The 22,546-nt window shown below is 38.3% G+C and overlaps 1 protein-coding gene across 1 annotated transcript in view; it reads left to right on the top strand.

Moving 5' to 3' along the window:
* Positions 1-289: 289 nt before the first annotated feature.
* Positions 290-22,546, top strand: part of EMB1345 (Transducin/WD40 repeat-like superfamily protein) — a 93,257-nt gene continuing 71,000 nt past the window's right edge. Inside the window, exons 1-4 of the mRNA XM_089811099.1 lie at positions 290-586; positions 4,054-4,200; positions 4,269-4,487; positions 4,630-4,694. Coding sequence (XP_089667225.1) covers positions 377-586; positions 4,054-4,200; positions 4,269-4,487; positions 4,630-4,694 — 641 coding nt within the window. The 5' untranslated portion in view covers positions 290-376. The remainder of the gene's footprint in view (positions 587-4,053; positions 4,201-4,268; positions 4,488-4,629; positions 4,695-22,546) is intronic.

Genomic DNA, 22,546 nt, shown 5'->3' on the forward strand with positions numbered 1-22,546 from the left:
CTCCAAGCTTATACATAAAAAAATGTCTTCCTGCTCATCTTCTAAGTAAAACAAATAGTTTAAGTAAAATCACAAAAATAAAAATTTGCTAAACTTTGATTTGGCTAAACCAAGATTTGTGAGAATCTCCATTTCTACACTTCCATGGACTGTTCTTCTATGTTATTTTATTTCTAGCATTTCAAGTTTTTCTTACTTCTAGTGTTAAATTTTGTTGGTGGTACCCACAAGGCCATGAGCTCGTCGCTCTATGCATTTTACCATCTCATGATTCTCTCCCCAATCCTTTGTTCTACAGACTGAACTTGTTGCAACTGTAGTCAAACGAAGAAGGGATTTGGCAGGATACCCGTATTGGTGAAATCTAAAGGCAGATATGCTATCAGAGGATATTGAAGCGGTACATTTAAGTGAGGGTGAGGTGCTGGAAGGGCACACAGACAGGGTGTGGGGTGTAGCATGGAATCCTGTCAGCGGAAGTGGGGGAGCTCCCTCTTTGCTCGCCTCTTGCAGTGGTGATAAAACTGTCAGAATATGGGAAAACACTCCAGCTCCTTCCAGTGCGTCTTCTTCTTGGGTTTGCAAGGTCAGTGCCCTGCCATACTATCTTATAATTTCTTTCAGTCAATATGTTTCTATGATCTATGAACTGTGCTAGTTGATTAGCCTTAATTAATAGGTACGGTATGATTTATGCTGTCAAAGATTGTCAGCTATAATATCTTACTTGACCTGAATATCTAAAATCCGTAATATGCAAATTACAAGATCATTTTGTCTTTACCAATCACGTGGCAAACTTATCCTGAAAACTGGTTAGAAGAAACTTATGAAACTTAAGGACGATCAAATGGATTTGAAAGAAAATTGAGAAGAAGTTGGTAGGACGGAATGGCTAATTTCAAGAAAACCAGAGAAAACCTTAAATTTTAGGAAAAAAGACATTCTGCATTTTTTAGAGTTTGAACGTATCATTTTTAAATGCCAGCCCTTTTGATTCAGTTTTTGAAATTATGCTATGTTCATGCCAAAAGGGAAATAAATATTGTAGTCCCTTATTAGCAAAGATTTGATGAGAAAAGTTTTGTGCTACTTCGATTTTCTGTTAGCTCAAAATGCTACGTAGCCAGTGCAGTTGTTATTTCATAAGGTTGATCTGGATATTAAATCTGTTTGTAGAAGGAATCGTCTCAGCTTTTAAATTGGCAGATGCTTGATAGTCTCTTCTCCTTGCATGTGATAAAGGGTTTATTGTACTTATTGGGCATCTTAAACGAATGAATTTGGATGCTAACTAACGAGCAGAGCTGGTAATTTTGGAGATGATATTTACACGGTAAGCAGTGAATAAAATGTGTACAGAAAATATGAAATCAAATTCCGCTGGTCTAGAAAGTAGCTTAGAATAAATTTAAAACCACTATTTTCACCAATCCTGCATATTTGTGTAGTGGATATTTAATCCACTGTTCAAATTTTGAGTTGCCAATTAGAATATTTAAGTTCTTGTAGGATCAAGACCAGCTGATGCCGGGCATCGTTTCCCCTTACACTTTGTTTTATTTATTCTCGCCTATGTTTGCTTTATGTTTGTTTTGTTAGGCAAATCTTTGTATCCTGTCACTTGTTTGTTTCCTATAAAGGAAACAGTAGCAGTTACCCATTATTGGAATTCATTGTTAACGACTGTTGAAGGAAGTCAGTTTTAGAGGGGTTGGTTTCTGCAGATGAAGGGGGATTAAAAGACAAAAAGGAAACGATGAAGAGGACATAGACACCAGAAGATGCAGGAGGCATGTTCAGTTTCACATAGGAAAGGGGCTGCAATGATTACATCCTTCCAGAAAGAGATTGATTCGGGGAAGGAAAAGGGCACTGACTTAAATGGAGTGAAAAGTCTGTGTGCATGGAATAAGTCGGAGGTTGTTACTTTGTAATTTTCTCTTTGTAATTTGCAGCTAATAGAATGCATCGTTGAGTGTTGGTTACATGTGATCCTCAAATGTCTCTGTAGTAATAAAGCTTGGGTCAACAAAGGAATAAACAAAGTAATATCTGAGAGTGTTCATTAATCATTGCCGGATTGCAATGGCATCCATTGTAAATTGTGACAATTCCTATATCTGCTATTATCATTAAGTTAGTTGCTACATTTGCATTTAGCTTCCTGTCACCTGAGGATTAGTTGGTCTTGCATCACTAGCTATATAAGGTTAACATACTTAAGGCATATTCTCCTAGAAAAGCAATAGAGGTTTTTTTTAATGAAGTATAGCTATAAGTCAAACGAAAACAAAGAGCCATAATAAAAATACTAGAATTCATAGCATTAGCTACAACAGTCCCTGTGATGAACACCAACATAAAATTAACTCGTTTCATTTAAAAGCTGGAACCCCAATCTTCATTAACACAAGAAGGAGATCTATATCTCTATCAACCACTAGATTCACCATGCCATGTTCATGCCATTTTTTTAGTGGAAGATTTCAAATCCATTGAATCCACATAGCATCTGCCACTTGCTTCACCAAATGTAACTCATTATGGCATCTTCTCACTGCGCCATGCACCTGTGTGCTATGTCTGGGCATATCATAAAACTTATAGTATCATTATAGAAGCTAGCCTTGTGACCATCTTGATGCATCAGAGCTTTGCTTTGCATTTAAGTTGTGGAGCTTATTGTTATGAACTTGCTCTGTATTATTGAACTTTTTGAGCTTTGATCTATGGAGGTCTGTTTTGAAGTAACAGAGTCATACTTGTTAAGCAGTTATGGCATGTGGTAAGTCAATACACGTTTCAGTTCATTTATATAATATTGAGGTAAAAAACAGTAAGAGGTCTGCTTGGAAAGCACAACTTGTTGGAAACATGGTGCATGTTTGTCTACTTCAAAATACATTATGACAATAGGCTACTTATAGACCTTGTCATTTTCTACAAACTTTGTCGTTTGTTTATCATCCAATGCTGGATGTTGTCAATTTGAGCTCTGCAAAATGTGAAATTGTTGTATGTGGCAATTTTAGATCTGAAGTGGCTTTTGTGTCTTAAAGTTATTGTAAACATCCTTGTTTATGGGAGATATGGTATCAATAAACCTTGTAGTCTATTTGCTCTACAAGTTCTGACATTGAGATGGTTATCTCAGATAAGTGGCAAATAAGGCATTGTGTGGTCTTATTTGTTGGACATTTCGCTTCTCAAGATTATTATACAGTGTTTTACCATTCATCTGACAAGGAGTTCTATATATTGCTCATGGTATGTTTAAATGCTGGAATCAAGACAAGTAGAAGTAATATACCTAACAATTGCCACAAAATCAATTGATAACCTTTATTAATAGGCTTCTTAAGTCAGTAACAATTTTGAATAACTTAATTAATTTGAAAACTCTGCTAATAAGTACGTGTAATGTGAAGGAGGAAAGTTAGAACGCGCAAGGTTTTTGTGATTAGACAAGAATGATTCAATAACAATTGTTTGTAGTTATCTAAGAAATGCACGCTTGACTTTAGTAGTCATCTGAAAGCAGATTGTTAAATTGTGACGAAAGGTTCCACTGACAGAGCATATAACAGAAAATAGTGCTTATTCAAAAACTCTAGGATTTTTTTCCAAATTTAGCTCAACCTTGATTGGGCAACTTTTTATGACAAACTTAGTAAAAATAAAGTAAACACTATATGATATATTGATTATGGCTGGTGGCATGCCATTTCCATTTATAATTGAATAATTCAGTCATGGCGTGAATCTTTACAGTGCTTTAAAGTTGTATTCTCCTAAATGAAATTGAATAGAGTTGATCTCTATATCTTAATCTCAACAGGGTCTCACATGACATATTGATCAAATGAAATGATGAGATTTCGTTTCATGTTAATAGTGATAGTTTAACAAACTTGATTTGTTTCCCTGTTTCTGTTGATATTATTGCCACTGAAAATTGGTAAAGGTTATGGGTTATTTACTTTATTCATCTACGTGCTTGTTTATATGGGTTGTATTGATTTTAATCTGATATATATCTTTGCTTACTAGGCTGTTTTGGAAGAGACACATACAAGAACTGTTAGGTCATGTTCATGGTCACCTAATGGGAAGTTACTTGCAACAGCAAGTTTTGACGCAACAACTGCTATCTGGGAAAATGTTGGTGGTGAATTTGAATGTGTTGCATCCTTAGAGGTGATATTTGCAGATTCAACCTTCTTTATTATTTGGATTTGGTATAGTTTCTGATAGTTTCATTACAGGGACATGAGAATGAAGTCAAAAGTGTTTCTTGGAGTGCATCTGGGTCATTACTTGCTACGTGTGGTCGTGACAAGTCTGTTTGGATCTGGGAAGTCCAACCTGGGAATGAGTTTGAGTGTGTCTCTGTACTACAAGGCCATACTCAAGATGTGAAGATGGTGCAATGGCATCCTGTCCATGAGATTTTGATTTCTGCAAGCTATGATAATTCTATAAAGGTTTGTGGAGTCTTCTGTAACTGATACCATAGCTTTGAGAAATATAAATGCTAATTTTTTGTTTTCACAGCATCAGATTCATATTTGCTGTCAATAATGTAGTGCTAATCTGTCACTGCAAATGCTCCATTCTTATTGTCAGGTTTGGGTGGAGGATGGAGACAGTGATGATTGGACATGTGTGCAAACCTTAGGCGATTCCAGCAGGTAAAGATGGTTTTCAATATATTTCTGAGTGTAAATCAACTAAAAACTTATAAATTCGAGGTACACGTAGAGACTCTTTCTTATTTTCTTATACACACACATAATCTGTTTGCTATGGTGAAAATCCAGGTTTAAGAAACCTATTATCTGTTTTTCCTATTGAACCACATCGTTTTCTATTTTCTTATGAAATACTTACAAGTTCTTAATTCTAAGTCAGTTCTCATGCTATTTGCTTGCTTGCTTTAATATAAGAAATTGGAATAAAGCAATAACAATAATAGAATACATTGAGAGGACTAAGGTTTCTGTTGAAGGAATTCCTATGAGAGCCCACTCACAAGATAACTTTCATCTATCGCAAAGTCCCTAAGATGGTATATGCTCATATAAGGGCTCCCTTATTTGGTTGATGGATTGAACAAGCAGCAATGGTATAAGATTATTTTAATGCTCATATACACACCTCATAACTCAGCAAGACATTGTTTTTGGATTTGGAATAAAACACTAGTATTTCAGATCTGATATTTTATCCAAGATGTTAATGATTTTGTTTTGGGGCTAAACTACCGACTTTGTCTAGAGTAGGCAGTTCAACTGCAGGGTAAAATTTCTAATGTTGAGTGTGAGAAGTTTGCAAAGTATGGTCATTCTTCTTTCATTACTTGAATACAGGCACTCTTCTTTCATTACTTGAATACTATGTTTTCGGTTTGGGTATGGGTTTGCCTTTATGATGACTTTGTTTGTCAATTTTGGTATAGCCATGTAATAGGTTTATAACTTGTAAAAATAATGCATGTAATTGAAAATACAGGTGATTATGATAGAGGTAATTGCTATTTCAATGTCAAACATCAAATCTCTACCAAGTTACAATAAATAATCTTTATCTTTTTCTTCATGTGTACCATCTGTACTGCCACTTGGTTGATTTGAACCACAAACAGCTGCAGCACTACTCACACTAGCTGCATCATGTGTAGAAGCCTCCCATTCCTCTAAGTAAACTATGGCAAGCCAAGCGATATAAGCATCCAAGTTGGTCCACTTTAGGTCCTATATTCCAATATATAAAATAATTAAAATTACCCATGATTTGCAAAAAGAAAAGGTTACACTATTGAAAGCATAGGTGACAGTAATAATGATAATTGATAATTCAATGTCAAATGTCAATTCAATAATCTTTATCTTTCTCTTCATTGGGACCATCAATATCATCACTTGTTTCATTTGAACTACAAATAGCTACAGCCACTCCCACTATCTGCACCATGTGTAGGAGTCTCCTCATTTTCTATGAAAACCATGGCAGCCTATGCAACAAAAACATCCAAATTGGCATCTTAGAGGCTACATTCCAACACCTCATTAAACCCATGTACTCGACTTGCTTATGTGAGAATGAGTGCAGGTAAACAATGCCTTGGCCATGGAGGAATCACCATGTGTGTGTGTGTCTTACTTGTCTTGAAGGGCACTAAGAATCCGATTCCCTGATTTTATATTTTCTTAAACTATACCAGGACAATGCCCTCTAAATCTGGATCTAGGAAGAATCTAGTGATTGCAGACTTATACTCTAGTTTAACATTAGCATCTCTATATGGTGCTATTTTTCTGTGCAAAGAAGATAACTGCGTGTAGAAATATTTGGGTGACAGAGAATGTTAGAAGATGCAAGGGTGTGGCCACCATCTTGCTCCAGTCATCAACAATTCTTTACATTGTTTGAAAATTGCTTTTGCGGGTTCTTTCTCCTTAGCTACTATTACGATCTTTATTTTGTCTATCATGAAATTCATGTTGTCATTCTTTGCCGGTTGCCCAATTATCGCTGATTTGTATCAACAAATTTAATCATACTCATGATTGGCACTGTGAAGCTCAGAATATCATCAACATGAGCCCACCAATAATCTTCCAACACTAATGCTATGACCTTTTTAGCCCTCTGAATTTGACTACCTCCATAATACTCCAAAGGTTCCAAAGGTCGTTGATGATAATGATGTTCAATACCTTTTCCACCATCACAAGTCATGTCATGATATGACTGTTTGTGATGCAAATCAATTCTCAATAACTTAATGTAGTGCAAAAAAAAGCAAATTGAAAAATTATATTTTTGAATTAAATTTTGAAGGCTAACTTAAAGTAAGCCAAAAAATTAATAATTGAAACTTTCATAAACTTTCCTCCAATATCTCCAACTTGGAGGAGCTAAATGTGGCTTGTGATGTGACAATTTGTCATTAACCTCCATGTCTCCTTAGCCCTAGCGTATATTTCTTTGATCCACTTAATTTGTGTACAAATATGTTGAATCACCAATTTGAGGGAGTGTATGGTAGATAATGTCCAAAAAATATGCTTGCATTTTGTATTCACCAATAAGCTTGCCACTATAATTTTTAGCATTGTTCATTATCCCTAGGAGGTTTTTAGCACCTACCGAGTCCATTGCCTCTATTTAGATGGTGGCAATGACATTTGGATCCTTCACTGGTCACTCGCAATCAGCAACCTTAAAAGAAACTTCCCATTAGGGCACATTGAAATGACATTAGTTAACAGACATTACTCCATCTATCTAAATTATCGACATTGTTGTGGCCTATGACTTCTTGATTGGCTACAAAGATGAGTGACAATTCTCATTTTCTTTTGCTAATAAGGTGGTGTACATCTTTTTATACCTAGGAGATATATAACTATTGTCACCAATTTGCCGATTTGGGGATCTCTTAAGGTTGGAAGAAATCACATTTGTCTAAATACATCTCTTAAGGTTGAAAGAAATCACATTCGTCTAAATACAACACATAATGTGCTCATCAACAATGCCACTTGACTCATTCTAAAATGCCCTCTCTAATGGGCCTCTTTTGTGGGAATCAAAGTAGCTATCATGGTGTTGCAATGGAAGGATGCATTTCATCCACTATTGAAGAAGCAGAAGAGGGCATGCTTGTTCTTTCTTGGCCTGAAGGGGCAATTTTGGATTTTGCTCTTTTCTTTGCACTTTTTGCTACTGGTCGCCCTTGGATATTTGTGATAATTTGTTGCATTTGTAAACCCTTTTTGTTCAGCCCTAGTCAATTTTTGACTTCTTGGCTAATCAAGAGACGAAATGTGGTTAGAGAAATATCTTTTTTTTATTTGTGATAACTTGATAAGGTTCTATAGTTTATTAAGGTAAATTGGATTTTACCTTGGCCTGAAACTAGAGAACTACCTCTCCCAGTAGAACAAAACTGTTAAGATTAAGCCCAGAAATAACGATAAACAGAAAAATAAGTACAAAAACACAAGAAATTTATCTGGGAAAACCCTTCACAGCTTGAAGGGAAAAACCCAGCCACACTAGAAAAATATATCTTTTATTGATAATAAATGCACAAGTACAATGCTTTCCACTTGATGTGTTATATATAACACACAAAGCAATCACACATATATAGAGTTGAGAGACCCTTCATATTACACTCAAAGGTCTTTTTAATTTCGAAATACAAAATTCTTCATGTTACCAAGCACACGACTCTTTGCACGACATGTCTCTCCCAATAATACTATCTCAAATATCATCATAGTATATTCTTCAGCTGTTGACACAATATTATCTTTATTTAGTAAGGTAGTCACACATAGCTACAACCAAAGATGTCAATGATAAATTCTCATCACATAGATTCTCATAAAAACAAGTTATCTCAGCATAACATAATTCATCATAGTAGCATAAAATTAACATCACGGAGTCACACACATGACTTCCACCATGCCTCACCGCAAGGGGTGGAATGAGGGCTTTCACCTCAAGCTTCTCTTTGAGAAGAATGCATTTCTACCATGCCTCATCGCGGATGATGGAACGAGGCCTTTGTTGATACGAGTCTTGTATTACTTACATAACATATTAGGATTTGAATATTCGATATGGGATATCGAACATGCAACTCCTCTCTTGAAAAGTTAATGCTCATGAAGACATAATCAATAGCTCCAATGTTCCTTACACTTGTGGATACTCGCTCAGTTTTATCGATGTGATTCGTTGGTAATCACGTAGGCGGCCTTATGCAAATTGTTGAGGATGACTTGGACTTTGATGGGGTGAAGGTGATGGTGGTTCGGTTTGTGAAACATGCGGGGGCAAATAATGTTGATGGTAGCAATGATGGAGAATGCGTCTGCCAATGATGATGTTGGTGGGAAAGTGATGGTGGTGGAAGGTGAATGATTGAGTGTTGATGTTTGAGTTACTTCTCTAACTTCTCTCTTCTAGACTTCGACTACCCAGCTACTCACTATTATACTCCTACTCCTATGAATGGAAGGTTAGCAAATGGACGGGGATCGAACCAAATGAGAGCTGATTAGCGGCCTCACTTCCACAAGTGCAATGATTCGAAGGAATAATAAATTAGTTTGCCACACAAAGCTTCCCAACCAGCCGCTAGGATGCTAGTGGTTTAGTATTGATCCCTATCAAGCATCTACCAATGCTACCATACAACTATCCATCTACTTTACTCTTGCTTAAACAACTTGAAGTGAAATTTACTTTAACAACTTGAAAAGAAATCTAACTATGTGGAAGTAGAAAACATGCAATAACACCTAATGTTCTTAATCAACATGCAAATCGCAACAATGAAAAAGAGAGTAATTTTGGTATTATCTTCGCAACAATTTCCCCAACACTTTACAAATGAGAGCAAATGGCCTTATATAGGGGCCAAAAATACAACGGACGGTGGAGATCAAAACAAGATCAACGATCTAGATTGGATCCTCAAAACCCTAATTAGGGTTGCCACCCCAATGGCCAATGAGAAGATGCCACCTCATCAATGGACCAATGAAAAAAGTGCAAAAAGTGGCAACCAATGAGAAGGCACCAAAATGGTGGCCAATCAGAAATAGACAATTGTCCTATTCTAGAAGAAAGAGAAATTGCCACTTGGGCTTACATCAAATGATCTTCTAATATAAATCTTCCCTTTTCTTTCATTTTCTCAGCTAAGACAATGAACTTAGCTAGCCTTTCGTTAACTTCTTCCATAGGAGGACAAGGTGTGTGCGTCGTCCCGAGTTTCGCTGATTTCACCACGCTGCTTGCCACTTGTAGTATCCTTTCATGATCCTTCTCATATTCCTTCGCAAATCCAATAAAAGCACTGAGAGAGGAAAGGGTGCCCAAATGCTTTTTCTTGATAGCAACCTTTACCAACTCATCCAACCTCGATCCAAAATCTGTCTCATTGACATCCTCTTCTCTGATATCTTCAAAATCAAGGGCTGCTCCATTGTCGCTCATCATGGTTGTAATGGAAGTGTCGATGCCTGGGCTATGATGTGCAACTGCCTTTTGTATATCCTTTTATTGTAGCGCCATTGGTATCGGTTATTTGCCTCATTTTCGAGAAGAAGGGTGTTTTGGGTATCATATCCTCTTTGTCTTTCTTAGTGTTTGTCCCCTTAGGATTCTTGCTTGTACTAACATCCGCCATCTCGTCGCCCTATTATGGGATGGTGAAGTGGTGGACAATTAGACTAGCAGAACCAAGGGAGGCAATCCTTAGACTAGAACGAAAGAGAGAAATCTGCTTAAGGACCCCTGTCAACTCTAAATGATTTGAAATTACCTTTACCAATAGCCAAGGGGGATTGTCCTTCCTTTAGTCTGTCCTTCATTCGTATCATGTCCATTGTACCAATACTGGTGTCGGTTATTCTCTTCATTTTCGAGAAGAAGGGTGTTTTGGGCATCATATCCTCTTTGTCTTTCTTAGTGTTTGTCCGCGTGGGATCCTTGCACTAACATCCTCCATACTTGTCGCCCTATTACGGGATGGTAGAGTGGTGGACCAGAAGGCAAGTAGAACCAAGGGAAGCAATCCTTAGACTAGAACGAAAGAAGGATGTCAGCTTAAGGACCCCTTGCAACTCTAGATGATGAAAATCCACCTTAACCAATAATCATATAGCGACTTTTCAGAATTAGGACTAGACCTCAAGAACTTCAAATCCACTTTTAAATCAGAAATTTATCATGTAATTCACCTCCAAATAAAATTACCCAAACTAGGGCCAAAAATCACAACTTTTTGCAAAAATCAGAATTTTATCTTCCACAAATTTCGGCTCCCACAAAGTTCGGCTCCCACAAATTTCGGCCTCCCACAAAATTCAGCCTCCACAAAATTTGCCAAGCAAGAAAAGTGCAGATCTGCTCTTGCAAAATCGCCAACACGTTGAGAAGGAGAAGTGAAAAGTGAGGAGGAAATGGGAGAGAGGCCTCCTCTTATACCCAATTTTCTTACTCCCTCCAAGTTGGCCGGCTTGGACCTTGGGAGCAAGAAAAACAATAATTAATGCAAAATTATGGCCCATAATTAAATACTTAGCTAAATATTAATTTTGCCAAAATGAAAATTGCCTTTTAAAATTGCCAGTTAGTTCTAAATTGCAAAAGGAAATTAAATGGTGCCTTGGAGATGTTAAATATTTCCATTTAATGAGGATTTAGTAATTAATACGTCATTAAAATTGGATTTTGGCTAACCAAAAACCATTTTTCAATATTAAATTACCAATTTCATTAAAGCAAAAAGTTTTCAAGGCAATTTTAATCTATTAAAGCCAATTTTTTGCAATTTTTACCCAAATCGATTTTGCTATGCCAATTAGAAATTTTTTAACAAAAATAAAATAAAATTGCATCTAGAGCCAAAAATCAATTTTTGCAATTTAGCCTAATTCCTACAAAATTAAAATTTTCACTAAAAAAAAATTTAAGATTTTCCAAAACTCAAGTCTAACAAATTTTTTTCCTTTTGAAAGATTATTCAAATTTACACAATTATATCCGGAGTTTCAAAGAAAAATGTCTAAGTACAAATTTACAATTTTATCCTGCCAAATATTGCTCTTTAAAATTTTGTTCGGCCTAAGGATGAAATTGGTTGCTTTGGAAAATCAAGTTGAAACCGGGTGAAAATAAGCTAAGTCTCTCCACATTTGTCCTGAAGGTGCCAAGGTGTGAAATTTTCAAAATTCAAAAATTTTTGGACAACCCAAAAATTTGCCGAGGAGATAAAAAAAGGGGGTCCTCAAAGAATTTGGGGCGATGGTGTGAGAACCTCACAACGTCTAGCGACTCCACAGGTGAAATGTTCTTGAATGTTTCAAAAATGAAGTAACTTAGAACAAAAATCTCAGGATGGTCTATCGGAAAAATCTACTTAAGGACAAGCACTTGACAAGGGAAAGGACTCTCAAGTTGAACCTAAGCATCCTGACCATAAGTTACTCACGTGTGTGCAAATGATTTATTCCCCGCTTGACAAGAACTTGATAATTTCTCATATTCATCAAACTTAGCTATTATAGTATCTTTACTTCAAAAGCAAACTGGGTAGAGCTCCGTTGCCATTCAGGGGTCTATAGCCCCGATGAAGTTATCGTTGTGGCACCACAATCATGGTTCTACCTTTAGTGATTATTTTTATAGCATTGGTAGAGATGATTGCACACCCTTGAACCAAATTTCATCTTTACTTTCACTTTGATATTGTTTTCCTCTTTCCTCATGATATTTTCTCTTTTTTTTCTTTTCTTTTCCATCTTTTGTTTGGTTTACAAGCAATGAAGCTTGTGGAGGGTTTGGAAGACCACAGTGGCGCTGAAGCAGGTGCATGATTTTTACTGAGTCCAATTTCACTTCAAAACATCAAGAACTTAGAGCAATTAAGTGTGAGTAGAATGTTGTAACCATGTCAAAGATAACTTAAGGACCTCCATCGAGTTTGACCCAAATTTAGTACAAGTCTTGCCATAGACCAACGCTTAGACACATCCTTTAATCTCTGAACCTTGTTAAATGTATTTGAAAAATGCACAAGACAGACTTCGTCTTGTCACCAAAAATGTAAAATGATAACATAGACCCCCTTTGCACTTGCAAAGACCCAAAACCAAAATTGCTAAGGGAAGCTAAAAGATTTCAAGTCAAACGACTTGATGCAAACTAAACTCGAGCTTCCTCGCGACATCTAAACTAAACAACTGAAAGAAAACTACTCTAAACAACTAAAAGGGAAACTACTCTAAACCCTTGGGCCAAATGGTCCAAGGCAAACTCTATTCTAAAGAACAGAAAGAAAACTAAACTACTAACTGAAAGCAAACCTATTCTAACTATGTACAAAGGGGGCTCCAGGCAGAGTCCTAGGCTTGGAAATAATGCTTGAGGAATTACCCATTGATAGGCAATGGGACGTTCTCGCCAGTAAGTGTCTTAAGCCTAAACACATTATCTCCAATGATCTTAGATATCTAGAAAGGACCCTTCCATAGTTTATCGAATTTGTCATGTTGTCCTTTTTTCTCATGGGCTTTGTCCCAATATAAGACCAAGTCTGAAATCCTGAAGGCCTTATTTTGTGCTCTTCTATCGAACCAACATTTCACTACCCCTTGATGTTTTACAAATTTATCTAGGGCTTCATCTCTCTTCTCGTCTAACTGCATCAGTTGAGTCAACCTAACTTGGACTCGGTCTTCATCCTCATCATAGTATTCTTGTATGAACCTCAAAGTTGGAATTTTCAATTGGATCGGGAATATAGGATCTTATCCATAAACCAAATGATAAGGCGTGATTCCTATAGAGTCTTTCACTCTAGTTCTGTTCGCCCACAAGGCGTACCTCAATTGCGTGTGCCAATCTTTTGGGTTCCTATCTAAGGGTTTTCCAATCATGGTCAAAAGGTTCTTATTTGTAGATTCTGCTATGCCATTACCCTAGGGATATTATCCTGATGAAAATTTTAAAATAATCCTGTGGTCAAATGCCCAAGTATGAAATTTCAAAGAAGTAAAAGCAAAACCATTATCACATACAAAAGTAGAAAGACAACCAAACCTGGTGGTGATCTTTTCTTCTAAGAACTTAATGACAACCTCAGTAGTGCAATTCTTGAAAGCTTGGGCTTCTGACCACCGAGTACAGTAGTCAGTTGCGGTTAGAATATACCTATGTTGCGCTGAGGAAGGCAAATTGATGGGACCAATGAAGTCAAGTCCCCACATCACGAAAGGTCTCACCTCGATGATTGGCTGCAACGGCATCGCTGGGTTCCTCTATCTCTTCGCCACAGTTTGGCAAACATGACAAGTCTTCACATGCTGGTGAGTGTCCTTGAACAAAGTTGGCCAATAGTATCTGGCTCTTAGTATCCAATGTGCTGTGGCCAAATCTGATCCATGTCCTGTTCCCCATTTATCATGAAAATGTTCTAAGATGTTCCTGGCTTCTTCCTTTCCGACGCACCGCAAATACACCCCTTCATGATTCTGTTTGTACAACACTGCTCCTTGTAACATATATCTTTTGCTCTTGAATCTTAGCGACCATTTCTGCATTGGGTTCAAATGTGAAGGACATCGGTGATTTAAAAGATAGTTGATTATGCCCTGATACCATTTGTTGGGATGTACCTCCTCCAATTCATATACTTGCTATACAAGTCTAGGTCCTTCTGATGCCATGGTCTGTGCCAATTGTTGTCCTCTGACCAGTTTCATTGGTTGGATCTCTATGTCATATTCCTGAATAGTGGCGACCCACTTGCCTCTTCTTTCTCCAAGCTCGCTTTGCATTAGGAGAGTCTTTACTACTATGTCAGGCACAATTGCATGCACTTTGCTTCTCAAGATATAATGCCTGAATTTCTTTACCACTTTTACCAAGGCATAGGCTTGTTTCTCCACATTTGGGTAGTTCAATTCGGCCTCCCTGAAGGGTGCACTCATAAATGCAATTAGATGCTCTTCACCTTCCTTATTCTTTTGTGTTAGAATGGCCGCACATGCGTGATTAGAGGTGAAAGAATATATGTTGAATGGCCTCTCATAATCCGGGCTTACTAGGACTGGTGCATTGATGATAGCATGTTTTATCTCCTCAAATGCCCTTTTTGCTGTTGGAGTCCAATCTACTTTTGCATCCTTCTTCAACATGTCATTCATTGGTTTCACAATCTCAGCAAAGGCAAATATGAACTTCCTCACGAAGTTGATCTTTCCAAAGAAAGATTTGAGCTCCTTTTTACTTCTTGGCACGCCAAGTTTGGAAATTGCTTCCACCCTCTCTGGATCTATCATTATACCCTTTTCTAAAATCACATGCCCCAGAAGCTTCCCTTCAGTAACTCCGAACATGCATTTCTTCGGATTCAAAGAGATTCCAAACCTTCTACATCTTGTTTAAACTTTCCTCAAGTCCATTATGTGATCTCTGTTTTTTGAAAATACTGTTATGTCATCCATGTAAATGATAATGCATTTGTCTTTTAAGTCCTTAAAGGCATAGTCCATGGCCCTTTGAAATGTTGCGCCTGCATTGATCAAGCCAAAAGGCATCCTTGTGTATGCAAATGTTCGCCATTTCGTGGTGAAAGCCGTCTTCAATCTATCTTCCTCTTCGACTATCACTTGATTGTATCTTGAGTATCCATCCATAAATGACATCATTTTAGCTCTGCTCACAATTTGCAAAACCTCGTCTAGTGATGGCAACGGATAATTGTCCTTTTCTGATGCTCTATTCAGATTTCTAAAATCTACACACAACCTTATCTCTTCGTTCTTCTTCCTGACTGGGACAAGATTGGTGACCCACGTTGAGTGTCTCACTGGGAAGATGATTTGCGCATCAAGCAGCTTCATTACTTCTTGATATATCAATGGTTCCAACAAAGGGTTGACTGGCCTTTGCCGCTGCCTAAATGGCTTACTCCCTTCTTTCAGTGGAATCGTGTGCGTAATAATGGTGGGATCATATGTCTTCAAATCTTCATATCCCCAAGCAATCACGTCATGGAATTCCCTCATCAAATTCAATATATCCGCTTTCTCCTTGGGTGTACAAACTTTCCCAATGTGGACAATCTTGGGATAATCCTCTGTTCCCAAATTAATATTTTCACACTCATCGCCTCCCATAGGTTGATACTGTGTTTTATGGAATTGGTCCATGGCAAATATTCTTTCCAATTCAATCATTCCTTTTGGAATAGTGTTGGTATTTAGGCTCATAATTCCTTCTGTGTCGATCTCTACTTCTTCATCCACTTCACCATCTATGATCTGTGCTGTGAAGATATCTGAATTGGTCAAGAATTTAAGAATATGTCTTTCATCTTCGAACGCCTGGAAATTCTTGATGTTGTCTGGTATTGATGGAACCAATGCCAACTCAACTCTAAACTTCTTCAAGCCATCCAATCTGATCGGTGCTAGTGAGCTTGCAGTCTGTGCGAGGGCATTTGCCACCTGATTGTTTGCTCTATAGCTGAACTTGATGTTGAAGGCATCAAAGCTTTCTATCAAATCCCAGACTCGGTTTCTATAACTCTTCAACCTCTTGTCATGGCAAGCGAACTTCTGCTTTATATGTTCAATTATTAAATATGAGTCCCCGAGTACATGAAGTATTTTGGCGCCTGTCTTAATAGCACACAACAAGCCTAGAATCAGTGCTTCATATTCTGCCATGTTGTTGGTGCATGGGAATTGCAATCTGTGTGCCTCCAAATATGTTGCCCCTGTTGGGCTGACTAACTTGAACCCGGCTCCGACACCTTGCTTGGTTTTAGAGCCATTGAACCTTAGAGTCCATACTCCATTTCTTTCTAAATACTCCTTTTGTAAATTATTTGACTCATCTATTTCATCATCTTCTTTTACTTCTGCATTGGGTGGTGTAATTTGGTTTTCCGTTTCCCCCATCATGCTACTTTCTGCTTCATCGACTTGTTGAATCTCAATCTTCTGTTTGCCATATTGATCTTCTCGTTTTAGGGCCCTTGGGATTCTCTTTTCAACTTGTTCCAAGGCCATTGTACACAAAGAGCAAGATAATTCCGAGTGGAATGCATTGTGGATTCTGCACCAGATGGGTAATAATAAGTCTCTTACTGGTGTTTGGTTACCCAACTCTATCCCTTGCTGCATAGTTCTAGTCATGAAATTCTTGAAGTTTTCAAACATGCTTTCATCCTCATCGAACGAAGCATCTAGGTCTGGCTCAATCAGGATCTCATGGAATCCTTTCCTTCGCTCATGATGTTCATAGTCAATACTTCTAGTTTCTTTGGTCTGTAGGTGCTCATATTTGTTTCCACAAACAATATTTCATTTGGTTCTTCCTTTTCTGTGATTGTCAACCTCAACCTTGGGGTGCTGTCAATTCTAATTTGATTGGCTAGTCCTTTCCATGGGAGCCACATGTGAGAGAAGTCTGTTGCCATATATCCATTCAATCTTCTAGCCCAATCTCTACCTAGGATCAATCCATAGGTATCGGCCACATCTACTACAAAAATGTCTACCATGTGTTCCATTCTTGGATTGGAGGCCAACTGCATGTGTATGTTGTGTAGCTCACCTACTACCGGCACTTCTCTCTTATCTAATTGAGTAACCCTTCTATTGGAGCCCAAAGGTGTGATTCCTAATCTTTTGCAAATGTTCAAAGGCATGACGTTACTTGACGCTCTTGAATCTATCAAGCAATTGTGAAGCAGCTTCGCAAACATCTTCACGGATAGCGAAAATGGGGCTGGCTCATCCTTCCCTTGATAATACACTACTGGTGTCTTATGCACTTGCTTTGGCTTCACTCCGAAATCTATTGGTTGAGTAACCTCTTCCTTCTTCACTTTTTCTTTATTGTTTATTGGGCCTTGACTCTTTTGAGTTTGTTGTTCTATAGGCGTTGATCCTTGAGCCACGTAAACTGGTTGAGGTCTCGACTGTCTGTTGAATTCACTGATATCGCCATATGCAATCTCCTATGTAGAACTTCCTATTTCTCCAGATGGAGTGTCTTGAGACGAGTTTGTCATATTTGCTTCTGGAGTGTCTTGGATTACATGTATCGAATTAGGAGGCCTCCCTTGAGTTTGTATTGTTGCACCTTGAGTGTGAGATCCTTGTGATCTATTGTCTTTCGAACTATCAAGGAACGTGTCTCTAATCTCCGCTACCCTCAATAATTCGAACAAAGGGAGACTGATTTTAACCTTCTTCATCTCCTCTGCCACGCTTTGTCCTAATCTTTTCAACTCTTCATTGTTCACGGCATTGTTTCCAGTTCTTCCTTTATTTGCTTCTTGTGTCGACTGGACATTTTGCATTCTTTGAGTACCGTGATTGTTCTACTGTGTGTTTTGCTGAAAGTTTAGTTGTCCATTCCCACTGCCAAGGTTACCTTTTCTTTATTTGGGTGCATCCTTTGAAGGATTCGGTATATTACTCACATCAGGGTGTGGAGGCGTATTGAAATTATTTGGGGGTATGGAGGATGTGAAGGGTCCATCATTTCTTTTGTTGTTCCTCTGATAGAACCTAGCATTGCTAGCCGACTGTTGAAATGTTTGGTTCCCACCTATTCCTTGAACTAAAACAATATCTTCCAAAGGTGGGAAAGAAAAATCTGACCCACTGCTATATCCCTTCTAATCTACTATCTCATCAACTGGTCCGTTTGCCGACTCAAGAGGAAATCTCCCTTGGGGTTCCTCATAAGCTTCAAATTCTGGTGAGAATGAAAACTCCTCAAAAGTCAGACACTGATCATATCCCGGGGATAGGACAATCTTATACCCCGTAACCTTAACATCTTCCTGGTTATTTGATTCATCTATTCTGTTTTGGAACAGGTTAGATGCTCTCTTGAATTCTGCACACCCTAACTTCAAATGTTGATCCGTCTCATGGAATCTGCAATACTTGGACATGGCAGATTGAGCCAAGAGTATTCGGTCCACTGGTCTATTATCTGTTGAAGCTTGATTGTCAAGTGGCGACACCACATTTCCATTGTTTGGACCCGTATTCCAAGTTCTCCTCTGGTTGGATTGATTGTTGTATCCTTGGTCTTGTGATTGGTTGTTACCTTGGTAGTTATTGTTTTGATAGTTCCTTTGATAACCGCCACCTTGGTTATTCCTTTGGTAGTCTCTGTCTTGATAATTCCTCTAATATCCTCCTTCTTGATGGTTTCTTTGATATCCTCCTTGATAACCTCCACCTTGGTTTTGGTAATTATTCCCTGGATTATTTCTTTGGGAACTTTGGAGTTGATTGTTCTGGTTTCTCAAATAGGTGACTTCCGTAGACAGCTTCTTGACTTGGTCAATCAACTCTTTCATTTCATCCTTATCTTCTTGTGTTCCTGTGGATGAACTTGCACCTTGCAGATAAACTGGTATTGATGGCGGTGCTTGAGATAATGGAGGCCGTGGATGTACTGCTAACTGATTTGCAGGCGCCTAGTATGCAAGTTGTGGAACTGGATTGTTTGGATATCTTGCACCTTGGGGTTCCATTCCTTGTTGGCCTAATTGCTTTCCTATCTCAATTGCTTTAGTGTAGGCCTCAGTCAACGTTGTGGGAGCAGGATTCGCCATTCTCGTGAACATAGCCATATGGTTGTCTAAGGCACTGTAGTATGCTTCCAATGCACCAGCTTCTGTCATTGTGTAAGGGGCTTGTAGTCTCTTATAAGCCTTATGGAAACGATCATTGAAGGAACTTATTGTCTCCCTATCATGCCTCCTTATGTCTACAAACTTTCTATGTAACTCCGGTGGTGTGATGGGCATACCAAACTTTGCAAGAAAGGCTTTTTTGAGTTGAACCCATCCCGTTATTGATGATGTTGGTAAATTGACAAACCAGTAATAAGGTTCTTCCCCCAGTGAATAAGGGAAAAGTCTACATGTGACATCTTCCTCTTGAATTCTTCTATTGCACAGTGCCTCTTGGAATACCTTGATATGCTCGTCCGCTGTACGATTAGGATCATTGACAAAAAACTTGGAGCAAAATACCGCCGGATTCTTTGGTAGATCATGGTATTGTTGGAATAGGAGTGGTGAGGCATTGTTTTGGATCCATGGTGGTTGAGCCATCGTTGGTTCATTGATTTGAGCTTGAATTGGCTGATTGATTGGGGTCTGAATTGGTGGATTAACTTGAGCCTGAATTGGTGGACTGCTTGGAGCCTGGATTGGTAGACTACTTGAGGGGCTAGCTAAGTTTGAGGTATCAGCTACCTGACGATTCCTTGGTTTCTTGGGAGATTCCAACACAAGTAAGTCCTCTTCTTGGTGTGGTGTATTTCTCAGTATCCTCTGCCTTCTATCAGATATTAGTCTCTCAAATCTTTCAGGGGAAAAAGACCCAATCTTTCTATCCAGCTTGAAAATAATCCCAACTTGATTGTCTCTAATTCAAGTTCTCTTCAACAATAGCTTGAGCTTGTCTTTGTGCTTTCCTTTCTCTCTCAAGCTTCTTTTCCAATTCTCTTTGACGTTCTAATCTCCTTTGAATTCTCCTTTCAATAGTTCTTGCTTTTCTTTCTTCTTGATTTGGCACGTTAACAGTGTCTAGGTACTCTCTAGTGTTCTCACTTTGCTCCCAAGCAGTTGAGAACAAACTTGCTACGATGTGATCTTGAAGTGTTCTCCAAGTTGCTCTAGGCTGATTTGATCTAGGAAGCACCATTCTTCTTCATAATTAAATGCCAACAAATCCTCGAAATGAAATTTTCAGGCCCTCCTTCTAGCGCCAGATAATGTTGATGTAAGTTTTGTATCACTTACATAACATATTAGGATTTGAATATTCGACATGGGATATCGAACATGCAACTCCTCTCTTGAAAAGTTAATGCTCATGAAGACAAGCAATAGCTCCAATGTTCCTTACACTTGTGGATACTCGCTCAGTTTTATCGATGTGAATCGCTAGTAATCACGTAAGCAGCCTTACGCAAATTGTTGAGGATGACTTGGACTTTGATGGGGTGAAGGTGATGGTGGTTTGGTTTGTGAAACGTGTGGGGGCAGATAATGTTGATGGTAGCGATGATGGAGAATGCGTCTGCCAATGATGATGTTGGTGGGAAAGTGATGGTGGTGGAAGGTGAATGATTGAGTTTTGATATTCGACTTACTTCTCTAACTTCTCTCTTCTAGACTTCGACTACCCAGCTACTCACTATTCTACTCCTACTCCTATGAATGGAAGAAGGAATAATAAACTAGTTTGCCACACAAAGCTTCCCAACCAGCCGTTAGGATGCTAGTGGTCTAGTATTGATCCCTATCAAACATCTACCAATGCTAACATACAACTATCCATCTACTTTACTCTTGCTTAAACAACTTGAAATGAAATTTGCTTCAACAACTTGAAAAGAAATCTAACTATGTGGAAGTAGAAAACATGCAATAACACCCAATGTTCTTAATCAATATGCAAATCACAACAATGAAAAAGAGAGCAATTTTGGTATTATCTTTGCAACAATTTCTCCAACACTTTACAAATGAGAGCAAATGGCCCTATATAGGGGCCAAAAATACAATGGACGGTGGAGATCAAAACAAGATTAACGATCTAGATTGGATCCTCAAAACCCTAATTAGGGTTGCCACCCCAACGGCCAATGAGAAGATGCCACCTCATCGATGGACCAATGAAAAAAGTGCAAAAAGTGGCAGCCAATGAGACGGCACCAAAATGGTGGCCAATCAGAAATAGACACTTGTCCTATTCTAGAAGAAAGAGAAATTGCCACTCGGGCTTACATCAAATGATCTTCTAATATAAATCTTCCCTTTTCTTTCATTTTTTTAGCTAAGACAATGAACTTAGCTAGCCTTTCGTTAACTTCTTCCATAGGAGGACAAGGTGTGTGCTTCGTCCTGAGTTCCACTGATTTCACCATGCTGCTTGCTACTTGTAGTATCCTTTTATGATACTTCTCATATTCCTTCGCAAATCCAATAAAAGCACTGAGAGAGGAAAGGGTACCCAAATGCTTTTTCTTGATAGCAACCTTTCCCAACTCATCCAACCTCGATCCAAAATTTGTCTCATTGACATCCTCTTCTCTGATATCTTCAAAATCAAGGGCTGCTCTGTTGTCGCTCATCATGGTCGTAATGGAAGTGTCGATGCCTGGGCTATGATGTGCAACTGCCTTTTGTATACCCTTTTATTGTACCGCCATTGGTATCGGTTATTCGCCTCATTTTCGAGAAGAAGGGTGTTTTGGGTATCATATCCTCTTTGTCTTTCTTAGTGTTTGTCCCCTTAGGATTCTTGCTTGTACTAACATCCTCGATCTCATCGCCCTATTACGGGATGGTAAAGTGGTGGACAATTAGACTAGCAGAACCAAGGGAGGCAATTCTTAGACTAGAACGAAAGAGAGAAATCCGCTTAAGGACCTTTTTCAACTCTAAATGATTTTAAAGTACCTTCACCAATAGCCAAGGGGGATTGTCCTTCCTTTAGTCTATCCTTCATTCGTATCATGTCCACTGTACCGATACTGGTGTCGGTTATTCTCTTCATTTTCGAGAAGGGTGTTTTGGGCATCATATCCTCTTTGTCTTTCTTAGTGTTTGTCGACTTGGGATTCTTACTTGCACTAACATCCTCCATACTCGTCGCCCTATTACAAGATGGTAGAGTGGTGGACTAGAAGGCAAGTAGAACCAAGGGAAGCAATCCTTAGACTAGAACGAAAGAAGGATGTCAGCTTAAGGACCCTTTGCAACTCTAGATAATGAAAATTCACCTTAAGCAATAATCGTACAACTACTTTTCGGAATTAGGACTAGACCTCAAGAACTTCAAATCCACTTGCAAATCAGAAATTTATCATTAAATTCACCTACAAATAAAATTACCCAAACTAGAGCCAAAAATCGTAGCTTCTTGCAAAAATCAGAATTTTATCTTCCACAAATTTC

This window comes from Cupressus sempervirens, chromosome 11 (genome assembly GCF_028749045.1).
Source record: "Cupressus sempervirens isolate cs-2001-9-10 chromosome 11, ASM2874904v1, whole genome shotgun sequence".
Lineage (NCBI taxonomy): Eukaryota > Viridiplantae > Streptophyta > Pinopsida > Cupressales > Cupressaceae > Cupressus > Cupressus sempervirens.